We start from the raw sequence: 15,832 nt of genomic DNA, 5'->3' as shown, positions 1-15,832 counted from the left end.
TATAGGAATCATCATTTTCTGACCAGCTTCAAAAATCAATGTTTTTCTATAAAATCAATCTAAGAAACTGCCAAGGCATGTAAGATTTTATATGATAAAAGGTTGTGCCAGGCATGGTAGTACACACTTATAATTCCAGTACTTGGGAATTTGAAACAGGAAGTTTCAAGACAAGCCTCAACAACTCAGCAACTCTCAGCAACCTAGTGAGAACCTATTTCAAATTTTTTTGTGATCCTCGGGATGGAACCCAGGGGCCTCTACCTCCAGGCTACACCTCCAACCTATTTTATATTTTATTTTGAAACAGGGTCTCACTAAATTGGTGAGAGACTCACTAAGTAGCTGAGGCTGGCTTCGAACCTATGTGATCCTTCTGTCTCAGCCTCCCAAGTACTTGGATTATAAGTGTGTGCCACCACACCCGGCTCAACAACAAATTTTTAAAAGGGGGCTGGAGGTGTAACTCAGGTGCAGAATACCCTGGGGTTCAATCGCCAGTACCACACATGAAAAAAAAAAAGAAAGAATAAAAGGGAAACATTTTAAACTACTGGAATACATTTAAACACCGATAAATACTCTCTTTAAATGTTTTCTCAACAGGATATACCAAAAATCACTCTAAAAGAAAAGAACAAGAAAATTAGCAGAACAAAGACAAAAACATTTGCAACTGTTAAAACCCAGCTTAGGAAAACCAGCTGTTGAAGCAAAAAAGAAATCCTTTTATTTTACACATACCTTTCTATTCCCTATAATCTAATACTTGAAAGGTAATATGGTTACAACAAATATGAACTATATTATAATAAATAATTTTAAAAACAAACCTGTTGTGAGAATCCACAGAAGAACTGGTACAAAAACTGTGGTAAAATGAAACAAAGGTTCTGGAAAAAATAAGACTAGGGTTAATATTGTCACTTGATCAACTTTCTACATGAAAACAGGAAACTTTCCTTCTAATGTCAGAATGCAATAAATCTCTATTCCACTGGTATAAGGTAACAAATGACAAATTTACATTAAGAAGAACTTTGTGAAGCTGGGTGTGGTCGTGTATGCTTGTAATCCAATTACTTGGGAAGCTAAGACAGGAGGATTACAGGTTTGTGGCCAGCCTCAGCTCCTTAGTAAGGTCCTTTGCAACTCAGTGAGACCCTTTTTAAAAATAAAGAATAAAAAATAGGGCTCGGGGTATAGCTCAGAGGTAGAATGGCCCTGGGTTCAACCCTCAGTACTGTAAAAAAAAAGAAAGAAAAAGAATAAGTTTGTGAGAACCTTTTGCTATTCTTCCAAGTAAGAAATGAGCTCATCTGATGTGAACATCTAATGATAATACTGTACCTTAAACACCAATTGGATTTGCAAAATCACCATTCACCTACATAATGCTGTAAAAGTATACTTTAAATGAGTATTTTCCTTTAAAATAAGCTATAAGCTTATTTAAATGATGTTGTTACTTGTTCATGATATATCTGGATTTCCCTTTGGAAAGCGCTTTAAACTGGGAGATTTGAGGCTGTTTTTAATGATCAAATGCATCCTATAAGATGTGCATCTGCCATGCTGAGGCTATTTAGTTAAATGTACCATAGACTATGGAGGATGTAAATAAATGAGGTCTGCATGATTTGAATCATCCCTGCAACATGAGAATAAATGTCAGACCCCCAATGTCATCACCTGGAAGAGTAACACTCATTTGTATGTATCAGTTCTACAATGCAAAATATTGTAGGCAGCACCTCTGGAATTGCACTTTATGAAAAAATAAGTCATCTGAGCCTGAAGGAGGCAGAGGTCAATGAGGATCATGGAATACCTCATGAAAAGGAGAGGTCTGTCTCTCTCACAAGAATGTAAGTTCTACATAAACAGAAACATTGCCTGTTATATTCCAAAGTGCATCCTCAGCGACTACAACAGTGTTTGACACGTGGTAACACATTCAAAACATATTTGTTGACTGATTAAATAAAGGTGAAATTGAACTAGGTGTTACAGAACAATAAAATATATTGCTAGCAGGAACAAAGGCAAGCCAATACATATTAGACATCCTCTTGGAACCAAATGCAGCTATATAAAAGTAATCATCTTATGTCAGTAACCAAGATGACAATGTATATAAAAATTTAGACTAATGAATATAGAGGGAATTAAATACATGAATAACCCCCAGTCTCCTTTACTGGCAGCAAAGATATGCCAATTTCTGACCACTGGTCACTATTTGCCAGGTTAATGCTTATTTTGGTCTTCATAACAGAACATTTCTTCCATCTGGTGGCAGCACCTTGAATTGCAAGCAAAACCCTATAGGCAAACTAATTTTGAAATAGGGTCAGATTATAAGGTAATTTTCAAGGGGCCTTCTACTAAGGGGAGGTAAAGAAAGAATAGCCAATCATTCCCATGTGGAATGGTTAGTTACTGAGTGTAAGAATGGATAGACTCTAATTGTGATATAAAAAGATTCCTGGACTTAAATAAATCTATGGCAGAAATATGCTGTCAGCTCCTAGTTTAGGAGTCAAGGCAAGTTATACCATCTTTCTGAACCCTATTTTCCACATATTTTAAATTGAATTTGAAGTCACCCCATGAAATACAGCCAGAACCATCTCTTAAAATACTAAAAAACTGGAAATATAAAAAATAAGTAGACTAGTGACACTGAAATGGTAGAAAAGAGGGAGAAAAAACAACTTCATTAGTCAGGCACAGGAGCCATAGAATTCCAACACATGGGAGGCCGAGATTGGAAGGTCAAAGATTTACAGCCAGCTTCAGCAATTTACTGAGGCCCCCTACAACTTAGCAAGACCCTATTTCAAAAACAAAAACAAACAAACAAACAAAAAACAGGGCTGGGGTTATAGCTCTGAGGTAGAATGCCTCTGAGTTCGATCTCCAGTACATATTTTGAGCTGAGTACAGTGGTTCATGCCTGTGATCCCAGTACATGAAAAGCTGAGAAAGGAGGATCATAGATTCGAAGGCAGTGCATGACAACTTAGTGAGACCCTGTTTCAAAATTTTTTAAAAAAGTGTTGAGGGTATAGGTTGGAAGTAGAATGCCTCTGGTTTCAGTTTCCAGTGAAGGAAGGAAGGAAGGAAGGAAGGAAGGAAGGAAGGAAGGAAGGAAGGAAGGAAGGAAAAAGTGTAATGAAAGTCAATGTATTATCATTATAATTGCTAAAAAAATATTTTTGTGGTACTGGGGATTGAATCCAGGGGCATTCTACCTCTGAGTCTTTTTATTTTTTGTTTTAAAACATGGTTTCACTAGGTTGCTGACACTGGACTACAACCTGCAATCATCTTATCTCAGCCTCCCAAGTACTGAGATTACAGGCCTGTGGCACTATGCCCATTTAAGAGAATAGATTTTAAACGTGTTCATATCACAGAAAAAGAGAATATGTGGTGTAATATAGATGACAAGTTGTTGAGAGCCTAAGTTGCTGATGCTGGTCTTGAATCTATGATCCCAAATATGCTTCCCAAATACTGGGATTATAGGAGTACATCAATACACATGGCTTGATTTTTACTTTCTAAATACTATTTATAAATAAAATGAACCAGAAATGTCTGGGCTAAGATAGGAAATATACAAGATGAACCTGGAATAGTATGTAGTTCTAGAAAATAAATTTTCAATCTAGCACAGTGGTTCCAGTATCTGGGAGACGAGGATTGCAAGGTTGGAGGCCAGCCTCAACAATTGTGAGACCCTGTTTCAAAATTTAAAAAAAATTAAAAGGGCTGGGGGTGTAGCTCAGAGGTAGAATGAGTTGGGGACACAAGCGCACATACACACACACACACACACACACACACACACACACACACACACCAGAATAAAAAAGAAATTTTCACCAGGTGTGGTGGCACATGCTTGTAATCCCAGTACATGGGAGGCTGAGACAGGAGAATCGTGGGTTTTCAGCCAGCCTCTGTTACACAGTGAGGCACTCTGCAATTTAGTGAGACTCTGTTTCAAAATAAATAAAAAATTGGGCTGGGGGTGTAGCGCGAAGGTAGAATGCCCCTGGATTCAAGCACCACAAAAAACAAACAAACCATGATGGGGATAAAATGAAAGGACAGTAGAATTACCAAAGGACAAATACGGTGTAACTTCAGTAGTGAAACTAATAGTGGTAACAATGGAGTTTAGCAAGTAGAATAAAAGAGCGGTTTCAGTAGCAAACCGTCTTTTCAAATAAAATTCGATAGCAAAGTTGAGGTACCTTGAGCTTCCCTCAAACATCTGAACCAAATTATCAAAGCTAATATTATCAGAAAGAAGACATAATAACAACATGTACCTCCCTAATATGGGTTAATAAAATGTTATAACATCATTTCTGCAGTGCTTAAGGCAAAAATGCATGATGATAATAATAATTCTAAAAATAAAAGACATGTTCAAGTTTCAGGGCATTTTATAAACTAAATGGTCAGTACTCTTCAAATGTTAAGACCATGAAGACAAAAAGATAGGAATTGTTCCAGATTAAAGAAAGCTAAGGAGACATAACAGCTTAAATGTAAGTGTGAATCTGAAAAGAAATGGGTCTCCAAAAGAACATTAATGGTATCTGAATACTGTATATAGACTAGATAATAATTATAAAATAATTAATGCCTATTTTCTAATTTTGGTAATTAGTGTGGGTTATTTAAGGCAATGTCAGTTGACAAAGCTAGGCAAAGAGTATATGAAAATTATTTTGTCAAGTGGCAACTCCTTTAAAATCTAAAATTATTTCAAAACAAGCTAAGGATGCATAAAATAAGTGACTTAAACTAAATGAATGGATCCTAAATTCTGAGGAACCTCTAAGACAAGGTAGGGGGGTGAGGAGAGGACAAGTAAAGAGCCCTGTCCTTATCGCCCTTCATTCAATCCAATCCTGCTTGTCTGCTTTATCTGTGTAATGTCAGGTGAACAGAGGATTCTGTTTTTTTAAAAAGTAGCATTTCTTTTTCAGTAATTTGAAATAATACTATTTTTATTAACTATTACTATTTGTGGCACTGAGGATTGGACCCAGGGACATTCTACTTCCCAGCTATAATTCCAACCTTATTTTATTATTTATTTACTAATTTATTTATTATTTACTTATTTTGCAGTACTGGGGATGAAATACAGGGGCATTCTACCTCCAAGCTACATCCCAACCCTATTTTTTATTCTTTACTTTGAAACAGGTCCTCACTGAGTTACAAAGGGCCACACTTAAGTAGCTGAGGCTGTCTGTGAACCTGGATCCTCCTGTTCCAGCCTCCCAAGTACTGGGATTACAAGTGTGTGCCACCATGCCTGACTTTTTCATTTTTATTTCAAAACAAGGTCTTGCTAGGTTGATGAAAGTCTCACTACTTGCTAAGGCTGTCCTCGAACCTTTGCTCTGTCTTAGCCTCCCAAATATTAGGAGTATAAGCTTGCGCCACCACACCCAGCTTGTAACTCTCTTTTTAATAATTACTCAGCATAAGATGGGAATCAACTATTATTACATAATACAACATGGACAAAGCTCAAAAACCTTATGCTAAGCAATACTGGCCAGACACAAAAAAGTACATGTGATTTCATTTTATATTAAGTACTACAACAGACAAAACGAATTTGTATATTATATAGTATCTGTATTAGATCTATATCTACATATTCTATATTATTATATATTAGTATATATTGTATTGTAATAAAATTCAGATTTCTTGCTGGGTGTGGTGACACACACTTGTAAGTAATCCCAGTATTTAGGAGGCTGAGAAAGGAGGATCCGGGTTCTCAGCCATCCTCAGATACTTTGGTGAGGCCCTCTGCAACTTACTGAGACCCTGTTTCAAAATAAAGAATAAAAAATTCGGCTGGGGTTATAGCTCAGAGGTAGAATAACCCTGGGTTCAATCCCCAGCAACACACACACACACACACACACACACAATCGGATTACTCGTTTGGGTCAGGGATAGGGGAGACTGGGAGGGAGTACATGAGAATCTTTGAGGGAGATGAAAATGTTCTATTTTTTATTAAGGTGGTGTTTATATAGATGTATTTGTTAAAACCACATGTTTAACAGGTTAAATAAGTGCATTTAATTTATACTTTAATAAAGCTGACTTGAAAATTAATCTCAAATCTCTTACATCCAAAGGATCGTCTCATTTCTTATTCATTAAACAGATTAGTCCTGTTTCTCTGAGTGCATATTTTAGTATTAGGATCTCAAAAGAAACATGAGAAAGGGGGAATAAAAGCATGACCAAATTGAGCCATGACCAGAAATAAATTACAAATATTTTACCACATACCTTATAGAAGAAATACTGTACAAGATGTGCTATTCTCACATAGTATAGATGTCCGTGAGCCAATAACAGTTTCTTTAAATGTTTAAACTTTGGAACAGAATAATCACTATTCCTGGCTGCTTGGCGACCTTCTTTGCCTTTAATACCTAAATAGAAAATAATTCTATAGGGTGAGTATTTTATAGAATAATCAACCCCCTGACTTATTTTCACATTTTCAAGGTGCTTAAATGTTACAGGTGAATTGCATAGTTCTTTTTAGCCAAAAGGACTTTCTTTAACAGTGATATTGAGACGTACCAAATAAAAGTATAACTAATTTTAATTGGTAACTATTTGTAACTATTAAACAGAATCATTATTTCATTTGTTTTAAGGCAAAAATTATCTAAAGGGAAAATGTTCACCAGAAATAATTTCTAAGACACTCAGTAAGTGCTCAATTGTGCACGACATAAAGCTAGGTGCTATATTAAGCAACTCAGAGAGACTTGGGCTTTGTGGTCTCAAAGCTCAATGAGAACATGTTGAAGTTCTTTCATAAAAACTCTGACTAGCTGCCCACAGACTCTATGACTTCAAGAAACTTTAGAACATTTCCACATTGGATAATAAAGAGTGAAAACTAAAGAGTTCCATGCTATATAGGTCTACTTCTAAGTGGGAAGAAAATTTTAGGACTCTAAACTGCAGTACAATAATTTCCAAGATATTAATTCCATATCTGCCCCTAACTCATTGCTAGATAAAATGGTTGCTATGTTAGGTTTGTTGCCTGATAGGGGAAAATATTTTAAGTGGCAGAAAAGCTGTTGTTAAATGCCAATAAGTATATTCAACGCTATAGCCCAAGCTACCTATAAATATCATGTGGAAAATAAGTCATCTAATTATCATTACTTAGCTGCTAACAGTTAACAATCTCAAAAATATACAGTGCAATAACATAAGCACATAGTCTGGCCATGGGTGGGAAATCAATAAAATTTCATGCATGCTGTCATAATGACAGCCAAACAATTAATTTTGTTGCCTGTAGTTTGGGGAAACTCACTTTACTTGGCTAATATAAAAATATTCCCTAACATTGTTTTGCCACATTTCCAGAAAAGTAAGGAACTTAAAAATGAGCATGATTAGATGAGACTTTCATTTGATTAATAATTATCATTCCCAAATTCAAAAGCAAGGTGAACAACAAAAACAATCTTTCTAGAATATAAGAGGATTATATACATAAAAGTAATACTGATAATTTATAGCTACCATTTCATTATATGTTTCTTACCTATTCCCACATGGGATTCCAAGATCATGCTAACATCATTGGCACCATCACCTATTGAGAGTGTTATTGGACTGCCTTTTAAATTCTTCACCATTCTGACAATCTAAACATTAAAAACAAAAGAGGTATAGAAAATGTCAAAGTGAAATGTGAGAATTTCGGACTATATTAGGGGCTTATACCTCACTCACACTTGCAAATAATGGGTTTGCAAACAGAAAAGTAGTTTGTACACACACCCCCCCCCACACACACACTTCTCTACTTCTCACATGCAGAAGAACACAGCCATTCAAAATGTAATGACAGCACCCACTTGTTTCTGATTCTATGCATGAACAAACTCTGAAACACCCTGCTTCCTATGGATGTTAGAGGTCAATATGTTCATTCTTTTGCCACTGTTTCATGTGTCCTTTCAGATCATGTGTTGAATGTGTTGAGAGTAGAGGCCTGAAAGCTGATTTGGGGTAACATGAACAAGGCCACCAGAACAAAAGTGGAAAATCAGAGAACAATGATCTTTTACTTTCTCCTCCCTGCTGACACTCCTGTCTCTCCTAAGAGCACATCAACTATATTCCTAGGAATCATGTTAAATTACTGTACCAATCTGGTTGCTAAATAAACTACACTAATTCCACTGCCCGATATAGTTTTCCCTTTCCTATAGGTACCTAGTTTTAAGAGGATTAGTTTAAAGGGAATGAGATTTTCCTAAAAGATACCAAGATCTGTGCCACAAAGGTTGTCACTATTCCCTGAGTGTCTCTTTTAGATGTACAAATGATATTGTAAGCCAGGGATGGTGTCACATGCCTATAATGCCTCTAATCCCAGTAATTGAGAGAACAAAACAGGAATAGAGCAGGTTCAAGAACAGCTTCAGCAACATAGAGAAACCCTCCAAAACTTGGCAAGACTGAGAAAAAGCTGTAGATTGAGGAATAGATTGGAGATAGAATGGCCCTGGGTTTAATCCCCAGTACTAAAAAAAAAAAAAAAATAGAACATGATACTGTGTAGCTCAGGACTATGTTCATGGCAGGCACTAAAAAAAACAAAACAAAACAAAACAAAACAAAACAAAAAACTTTACCACTAGTATTAAACACTTCTGCTTGGGGGTTAAATAAAAAGACTAAAAAAAATAGGGCTGGGGATGTAGCTTGGAGGTAGAATGCCCCTGGGTTCCTTCCCCAACATTGCCAAGAAAAAAAAAAATCCTGGTAGTTACTTGTGTGGAAAGTGTGCAGCTGCCCATCCACTCTGTTTTAGATCATATTTGTTTTTGTCAACTTTCTAAACTCCTTGGAATTTAGCAGCCTTAAAAATGCTTAAATACTTCGGTAGGCAAGTAATGCTTTGCAAAAATTCTGTTCTCACAATTTCTCTGTCCACTTAACAAATGAAATCCATTTCAACATGACAGAAGTGATTACAAATAATTTATATGATGCTAAGGTATCCTACAATCTTTAAAGAAAATTAAGTCAATTTCAATTGCATTATTCAGCATAAAACTCCTACAAATCTAATTCTGTTTGACACAAAAATGTTATGACTATAAATGGCAGCTTTCCCAATTCCTCTCCTTAATTTGGTTCTTCTTATAAAAGCTTTATAAAAACTGTCATAAATAATCTGTAATTAAAATAGTCAAAGACAAACTTAACCCCCCACCAAAACTTGTTTTTTGATGAGCTACAATACTAGTTATTAGTTATACCTGCTATACCACGTACAATGATAATTTGCACCTCAAGGAGTGAAAACTGCTGCCAGGGAAGATGTAGGGAAGCACAATAAAATTATAAATGATGATACACTTTGTATGACTACATGAAAATATACATGAGGAAAATCTATTCTTCTTTAAAGATAAAAAGATATATAGACATGGACTGTAAAATCATAAAGGATTCAGTTAAGTAAACATGGATTCTTTTACTAATTCTCAGGTCACCCAGATTAAGACTTTGTCTTTAATCTCTCAAGTTTTCAGGAAAAAGAAATAATTTTCCCCAAATTCATTTATGAACTGTAACTGCATGCAATACACTGTTCAAAGCAATGTACTAAGCAATGTAAAACACACAAGCTTTGGTCACACACCTTAAAGAATATATAATTAAGAAGTAGATATTATCCACAAATACAAGTATATTAGATAACCAGATTAATACAAGATAACAAAATGTAGAAATTGCATTAATACATGACATAGGCATGGGAAATGGAAGAGAGATCATTTTCAGAGGCAAGCCTCTGACTATGAAGATAGATTTATACTGACACTTTTCTTTTTGGATCTAATTCCCCAGCTGGGGCTGAGTAAGATTTTGATGACTAATGAGAAGAGCCTCTAATTGCTGTAAGGATTGTGAACTGGAGTAGACAAACAATGTCCCAATGGGATGGAGTGTGTGTGTGTGTGTGTGTGTGTGTGTGTGTGTGTGCATGTGTGTATGCTGTGTAAAGGAGAAGCCACATACACATCTATCTGATCTAGAGAAAGCAGCTGAAGACTCTAGGCAAGACTAACACATATGCAAGACTATCCTACAAGTATTTATATGTGTGTGTGTGTGTGTGTGTGTGTGTGTGTGTGCGTGTGTGTGTGTGTGTAACAAATATGTGCCTGAAACTATGTTTCCTTATACCCAGTGAGTAAAAAGAAGAAAGGTGAAAGGCTATAGGAATTGAAAAAGATAGCATAGGGGAGGCAGCCCATGAGGTGAGTTTTATATGTCTGTCTGTGTGTATGTGGTGCTGGGGATTGAACCCAGGTGAGATCTACCTCAGAGTCACAACACCAATTTTTTTCATTTTTAAAATAGGGTTTCATTGAGTTATTGTGTACTGGCCTCAGACCTGTGATTCTCTGTCTTAGTCTCCTGAGTTGCTAGGATTACAGAAATGTTCCACTGCATCCAGCTTTAAGTTGAGTTTTATTAGGAGGAAAATTTCTGTTAGGCCAGGGGAATACAAAGAGAATTCCAAATGAGGAAATAGGACAAGAGCTCTTAGTGCCACATCCATTCTTCTCTGGGCCTATCAAACCACTGAAAGTATCTGAATAAAAGTATCTGAATAAAAAAGATTAGAGAAAAAATGTTTTAATAAAATTAATTTGGGAGTGTGGGGGAAAAGAATGAAGATAGAAGGGTGAAAGACTAAATCAAATAGTTTATATGTTAAAGTCATAAATGTTTGGGCACAGTTGGCAGTAAAAGGTTCTAAAAGATGGCATGAAAATGAGATCTAAGACTAAAGATAGGCAGAATCAATATGGCATGGTGACAATATGCAGAGGGAGAAGAGAAAGGTCAAAGGTGGTTTTGAGAATTAGGGAGAAAAAATGGAACTACTTACATGAATAACATAAGAAAAGGGAAGATACAAACTGATCTGAAGAAGAAAATTATAAGATCTGTTTTAGATACTAGATATTAATGTGACAGTAGGGAATCCATATAGAACTGTGTAGCAGATATTTAGAAATAGGAGATTTAACATCAAGGAAAAGTTAGGGCCACAGATATATTAATGGGAGTGAGAGAAATGGATGTGCTAATCCAGAGTCAGTAAGTAAAAAGCAGAGGGAAAGACTCTGCTTTAGAAAAAAATCAGGGGGAAAATTATAGTATAAAGCAAAATAACAATGTTAGACTGGCAAAGAGGAAAAAATGTCAGGATTGTGGACTATTACAGAAATCAAGCAAGGGGAGTTTTTAAGAGGTTGTAATTGAGTGTTAACTGCAGAGAAGAAATGAGGAAATGAATGAAGATAGCACAGGGTACTGGGCTAAGGCTTGCAGAATGGGATACATCGGGGCCAATTTCAAAGTGGGGCAAGGAACAGTAGAATGGAGGCAGCATCCGAGTCTGGAAAGCGAGAAACTTGACAGCCAGATTGAGGAGACAATAAGGTGCAACACAGCTTAAATCAATTTGAGGAAAGATTCTTGATTTTGATCACAAAGAGGAAGATGTCAGAGATTAAAAAAAAATCAGATAGTAATAACAAAACAAATTTCTAATAAACCAACATATGACCCAGCTATACCACTTGTCAGAATCTTTCCAAAAGAATTAAAGTCAGAATACTATAGTGGTACATGCATATCTAGGTATATAGCAACACAATTCACAATAGTTCAATTATGAAACCAACCCAGGTATCTATCAACAAATGAATGGATAAAGAAAATATGGTATTTACACACAATAGAATATTACTCAGTCATAGAGAGGAATAAAACTATGTCATTTACAGGAAAATAGATACAATTAGAGAAAACAAGTTAGATCAGCCAGTCTCAGAAAGTCAAGGGTAGTATGTTTTCTCTCATATATGGAAGCTAGAGAAAAAATGGGAAACAAAGGACCTTGGATAAATGAGACTAGAAGAATAGTAGAAGTAAACTGGGAGAGGAAGAAGAAAGGGGAAAAGGAGGCTTGGTTAAGGAAATAGTTCAAATAATGCTATTACCAATCTCAATAACATATACTGGGAGAGGAGGAGTTAAATAGTATGGGATCCAGAGGGAATCTTACCAAGTACTATGTGCATATATATTTGTATCATTTTGAACTATGATATGATGTATAATCACAGTACACCAATAAAAGAATATTAAAATAATTAGTTAGAACCAAATTAAAAATTAACATTTGCATATGTGTGTATATAAGGATCCAGAATGGAACATTAACCAGTACCCGTAGCTACCTGGGCTTTTTGTAATGGTGCCATCCGGCAGCAAAGTACTGCAGTGCACTTCATACAAATTTGTAGGAAAATATTTTTGTAATTGTTTGAACTAGAGTCTTGACTAGAATTTAGTATGAGAGACAATGTGGAGCCATCAATGATTAATCCATATTCTTGATGCTCTGTCCATGCTCTGAAAAAGAAAAGAAAATATTGTATATTTTTATTTAGGATCCTAATTTTTTTTGTGGTGCTAGGGATTAAATTGAGGAGCATTATACCTCTGAACTACACCCAAAGCCCTATTTTTTTATTCTTTATATTGAAATAAAATCTCACTAAGTTGCGGAGGGTTTCACTAAGTAACTAAGGCTGGCTGCGAACCTGCACTCCTCCTATCTCAGCCTCCCCAATACTGTAGGATCCTAATATTTTCAACCATAGATGGGAGAGTCCTAGATGAGATGATTCATCAATGTAGTTCTTTGACTTGTTCACTCCAAAGAAGCAACTGCCTCTAATAACAGCATAACAGTGAAGGTCATTATGTTAAGTGAAACCTAACAAATAAGTGAAATGAGCCAGGAACAGAATGGCAAGCACAGCATGCGCTTACTCACATGTGGAATCTAAAAATATTGGTCTCATAGGTGAGATTAGACTGCTGAGTACCACAGGCCAGTGAGAATAGGTATGGGAAGGGATGGGGAGGAGTTAATCAATGGATACTACGTTATAATTAGCTAGGATATGCAAATTCTGATGTGATACAGTATAGCAGAATGGCTACTGATAACAATAATGTATAATACATTTCAAAGAGCTAGAAGAAAGGATTTGAAATTTTCCATTATAGAGAAATGACAAGCCAGGCGTGGTGGCGCACGCTTGTAATTCCCGTGCTTGGGAGGCAGAGACAGGAGGATCGTGCAGGTTTGAAGCCAGCCTTGCTGGCTTAAGAGACCCTGTTTCCAAATAAATATATAAAAAATGGGTGTCTGGGAGTGTAGCCCAAAGGTAGAAGGGTTTCCAGGAACCCCAGTACCACCAAAAAAAAAAAAAAGAAAGAAATGACAAATGCTTGAGGAGATAGATATGTTTACAATTTAAACATTATACAACTTGTAATTTAAACATTATACAACTTATACATACATCGAAATATAATGTGTTACCCATTAAATACGTAAAATTTTGGCTGGGCATGGTGGCAATGCTTGTGATCCCAAAATTCAGGAGATAGAGCGTATCTTAGTTCACAGACAGTCTCAGCTACTTAGCGAGGCCCTTTGCAACTGAGTGAGATCCTGTTTTAAAAAAATAATACGACTTCCGGGAAGATGGCGACCGAGAAATGGGGGCTTAAGAGCCCCGCTAACAACCAATCTCCATTACCACAAAATCAGCGCCTTTCATAGCCAGAAAACACCATCACCAGAGAAACAAAAAAATCACCAGGCTCCAGAGAGAAAGCGGACTGAGAACAGAGCTCAGAGCGACAGAGGAGATACACCGGCCTTATGCCTGAGGATGCGGCAGCAGTACCATACTGCCGGCGGCAGCGGCGAATTCATCGGACGGTTACAGCAAGCCGAGGTGAGCCGCTGCGGAACAGCCAGGCGGGATCTTTCGGCGCAGGAAGCATCTAAAGCTCCCAGTGGCTGAGCTCAGCACACGCTGCAGGGACTCAGAGTGGAAATCAAAATCAGAGAAGAAAAAATACGCCAGCCTCATGGCCGAGGGCGTGGCAGCGGCGCCATATTGCCACCACCTGCAGCAGCAGTGAATTCACCGAGTCCAGTACAGCTACATCTGCGAACTCAAGAACAGTAAGTCAAATTGCGGGCCCCAGATGAGAAATCCCAGTACTGTACTCCCTGGGACTTGACTCGGGGGGAGTGGCGGTGGCAGAAATATCACACCATAGGAGAACGTGCAACCTGGCACCACCCATAGTTTAAAGCAGCCTCTATCGACTCCCTGGGTCGGAGACTCTGAGATACAACCCAGTAAAGGAGTAGTGGGGTCTGAAATACTACAGACTCGAGATCCAGAGCACCTTAAGCGAAGTCATAGTGACCCAAGGGAAGAACCCAGAGAAGGCACAAATTTCCGAAATCATGGGAAAGAGGAATAACACTGGAGCAATGAATGCCCACAACCCCACAATATCAGAACCCGATAAAACAGAAAATCAGAGATTTCTAGAAGATCAAATCAGGAAAATAACTGTAGAAATAATAGAGGTGCTTTGAAAAGAACTCAGAGAGAGCCAAAAAGAGATAAAGGATGCAATTAATGAAGGAAAGGCCTCAATTCAAAGCATGAACAACCGATTAGACCACATGGAGAACAGAATCTCGCTCTTAGAAGATGATCATTCCAAAAATGAACGCATAGTTTCTAATCTAGAAAAAAATATCCGACAGCAGGAATCTGATATTGAAGATATATGGGCCCATTTTAAGAGAGCTAACTTAAGAATAATTGGAATAGAGGAGGGAAAAGAAAGTGAAACCAAAGGGATCAACAATCTCTTCAAGGAAGTAATAGCAGAAAATTTTCCAAACATAGAGCAAGAGGTCGATACACAGGTCCAGGAAACTTATAGAACTCCCTTTAGACAGGATTCGAGAAGAGGATCCCCACGCCACATAATTGTCAAAATGACCAATGTGGAAGCCAAGCAGAGAATCTTAAAGGCAACAAAAACAAAGGGCCAAGTGACATTCAGAGGCAAACCAATTAGAATCACTCCAGACTTCCCAAACCAAGTCATGAGAGCCAGAAGGGCTTGGAGTAACATATTCCAAACTCTGAAAGAAAACAACTTCCAGCCAAAAATTTCCTACCCAGCAAAACTTTCTATCAAATTAGATGAAAAAATAAGAAGCTTCCATGACAAACAGAAACTGAAGGAATTTATGTCTTCAAAACCAGCGCTAGAGAAAATACTCAGAGATTAACTACAAAGAAGAAATAGGTAACACACACCAGAACCAGAGAAACAAGATTTGCCATCCAACAGACAACTAAGATTGGTTCTCTGTGGAGATTCATTATTTATGTTAGTCTTTTACCTATCTCTAAATTGTATTGTTTGCCTTTATTGTTGTTAATTTTTAGGATTTTTAGTTGGAATATTAATATACCTTCAGATATAGCATTAAGAAATATTTTATCCAATTCTATTAGTAACTTTTAACTCTGTTTACATTGTCTATTTACATTGTCTGTTTACATAAAAAACTGATATACAATTTTTTTTATTTTTTAGGGAGTTTGTATACTCTTCTGTTGCCTGTGCCATTGAAATCATATCCAAGAAATCACTGCCAATTTCAATGTTGTGAGGTTTTATGACCCAGATTTTCTTCTAAAAGTTTATAGTCTTAAGATTTATATTTAGGTCTTTTATCTATTTTGAGTTAATACTTGTATATGGGATTAGGTAAGGGTCCAATTTTATTTTTTCC

General features: G+C 36.7%; 1 protein-coding gene across 1 annotated transcript in view; it reads right to left on the bottom strand.

The window, feature by feature from the left end:
• ATP11C (ATPase phospholipid transporting 11C (ATP11C blood group)) overlaps window positions 1-15,832 on the bottom strand; it is a gene marked incomplete at both ends in the record, with an annotated part of 220,410 nt that overhangs the window by 36,397 nt on the left and 168,181 nt on the right. Inside the window, 4 exons of the mRNA XM_080719070.1 lie at window positions 834-893; window positions 6,352-6,497; window positions 7,640-7,742; window positions 12,375-12,549. Of these exons, the coding sequence (XP_080575196.1) occupies window positions 834-893; window positions 6,352-6,497; window positions 7,640-7,742; window positions 12,375-12,549 (484 nt within the window). The remainder of the gene's footprint in view (window positions 1-833; window positions 894-6,351; window positions 6,498-7,639; window positions 7,743-12,374; window positions 12,550-15,832) is intronic.

Source organism: Muscardinus avellanarius (assembly GCF_963383645.1).
Source record: "Muscardinus avellanarius genome assembly, chromosome: X".
NCBI lineage: Eukaryota > Metazoa > Chordata > Mammalia > Rodentia > Gliridae > Muscardinus > Muscardinus avellanarius.
The sequence above is the reverse complement of the archived record's forward strand: the minus strand, read 5'-3'. Positions and strand labels throughout refer to the sequence as shown.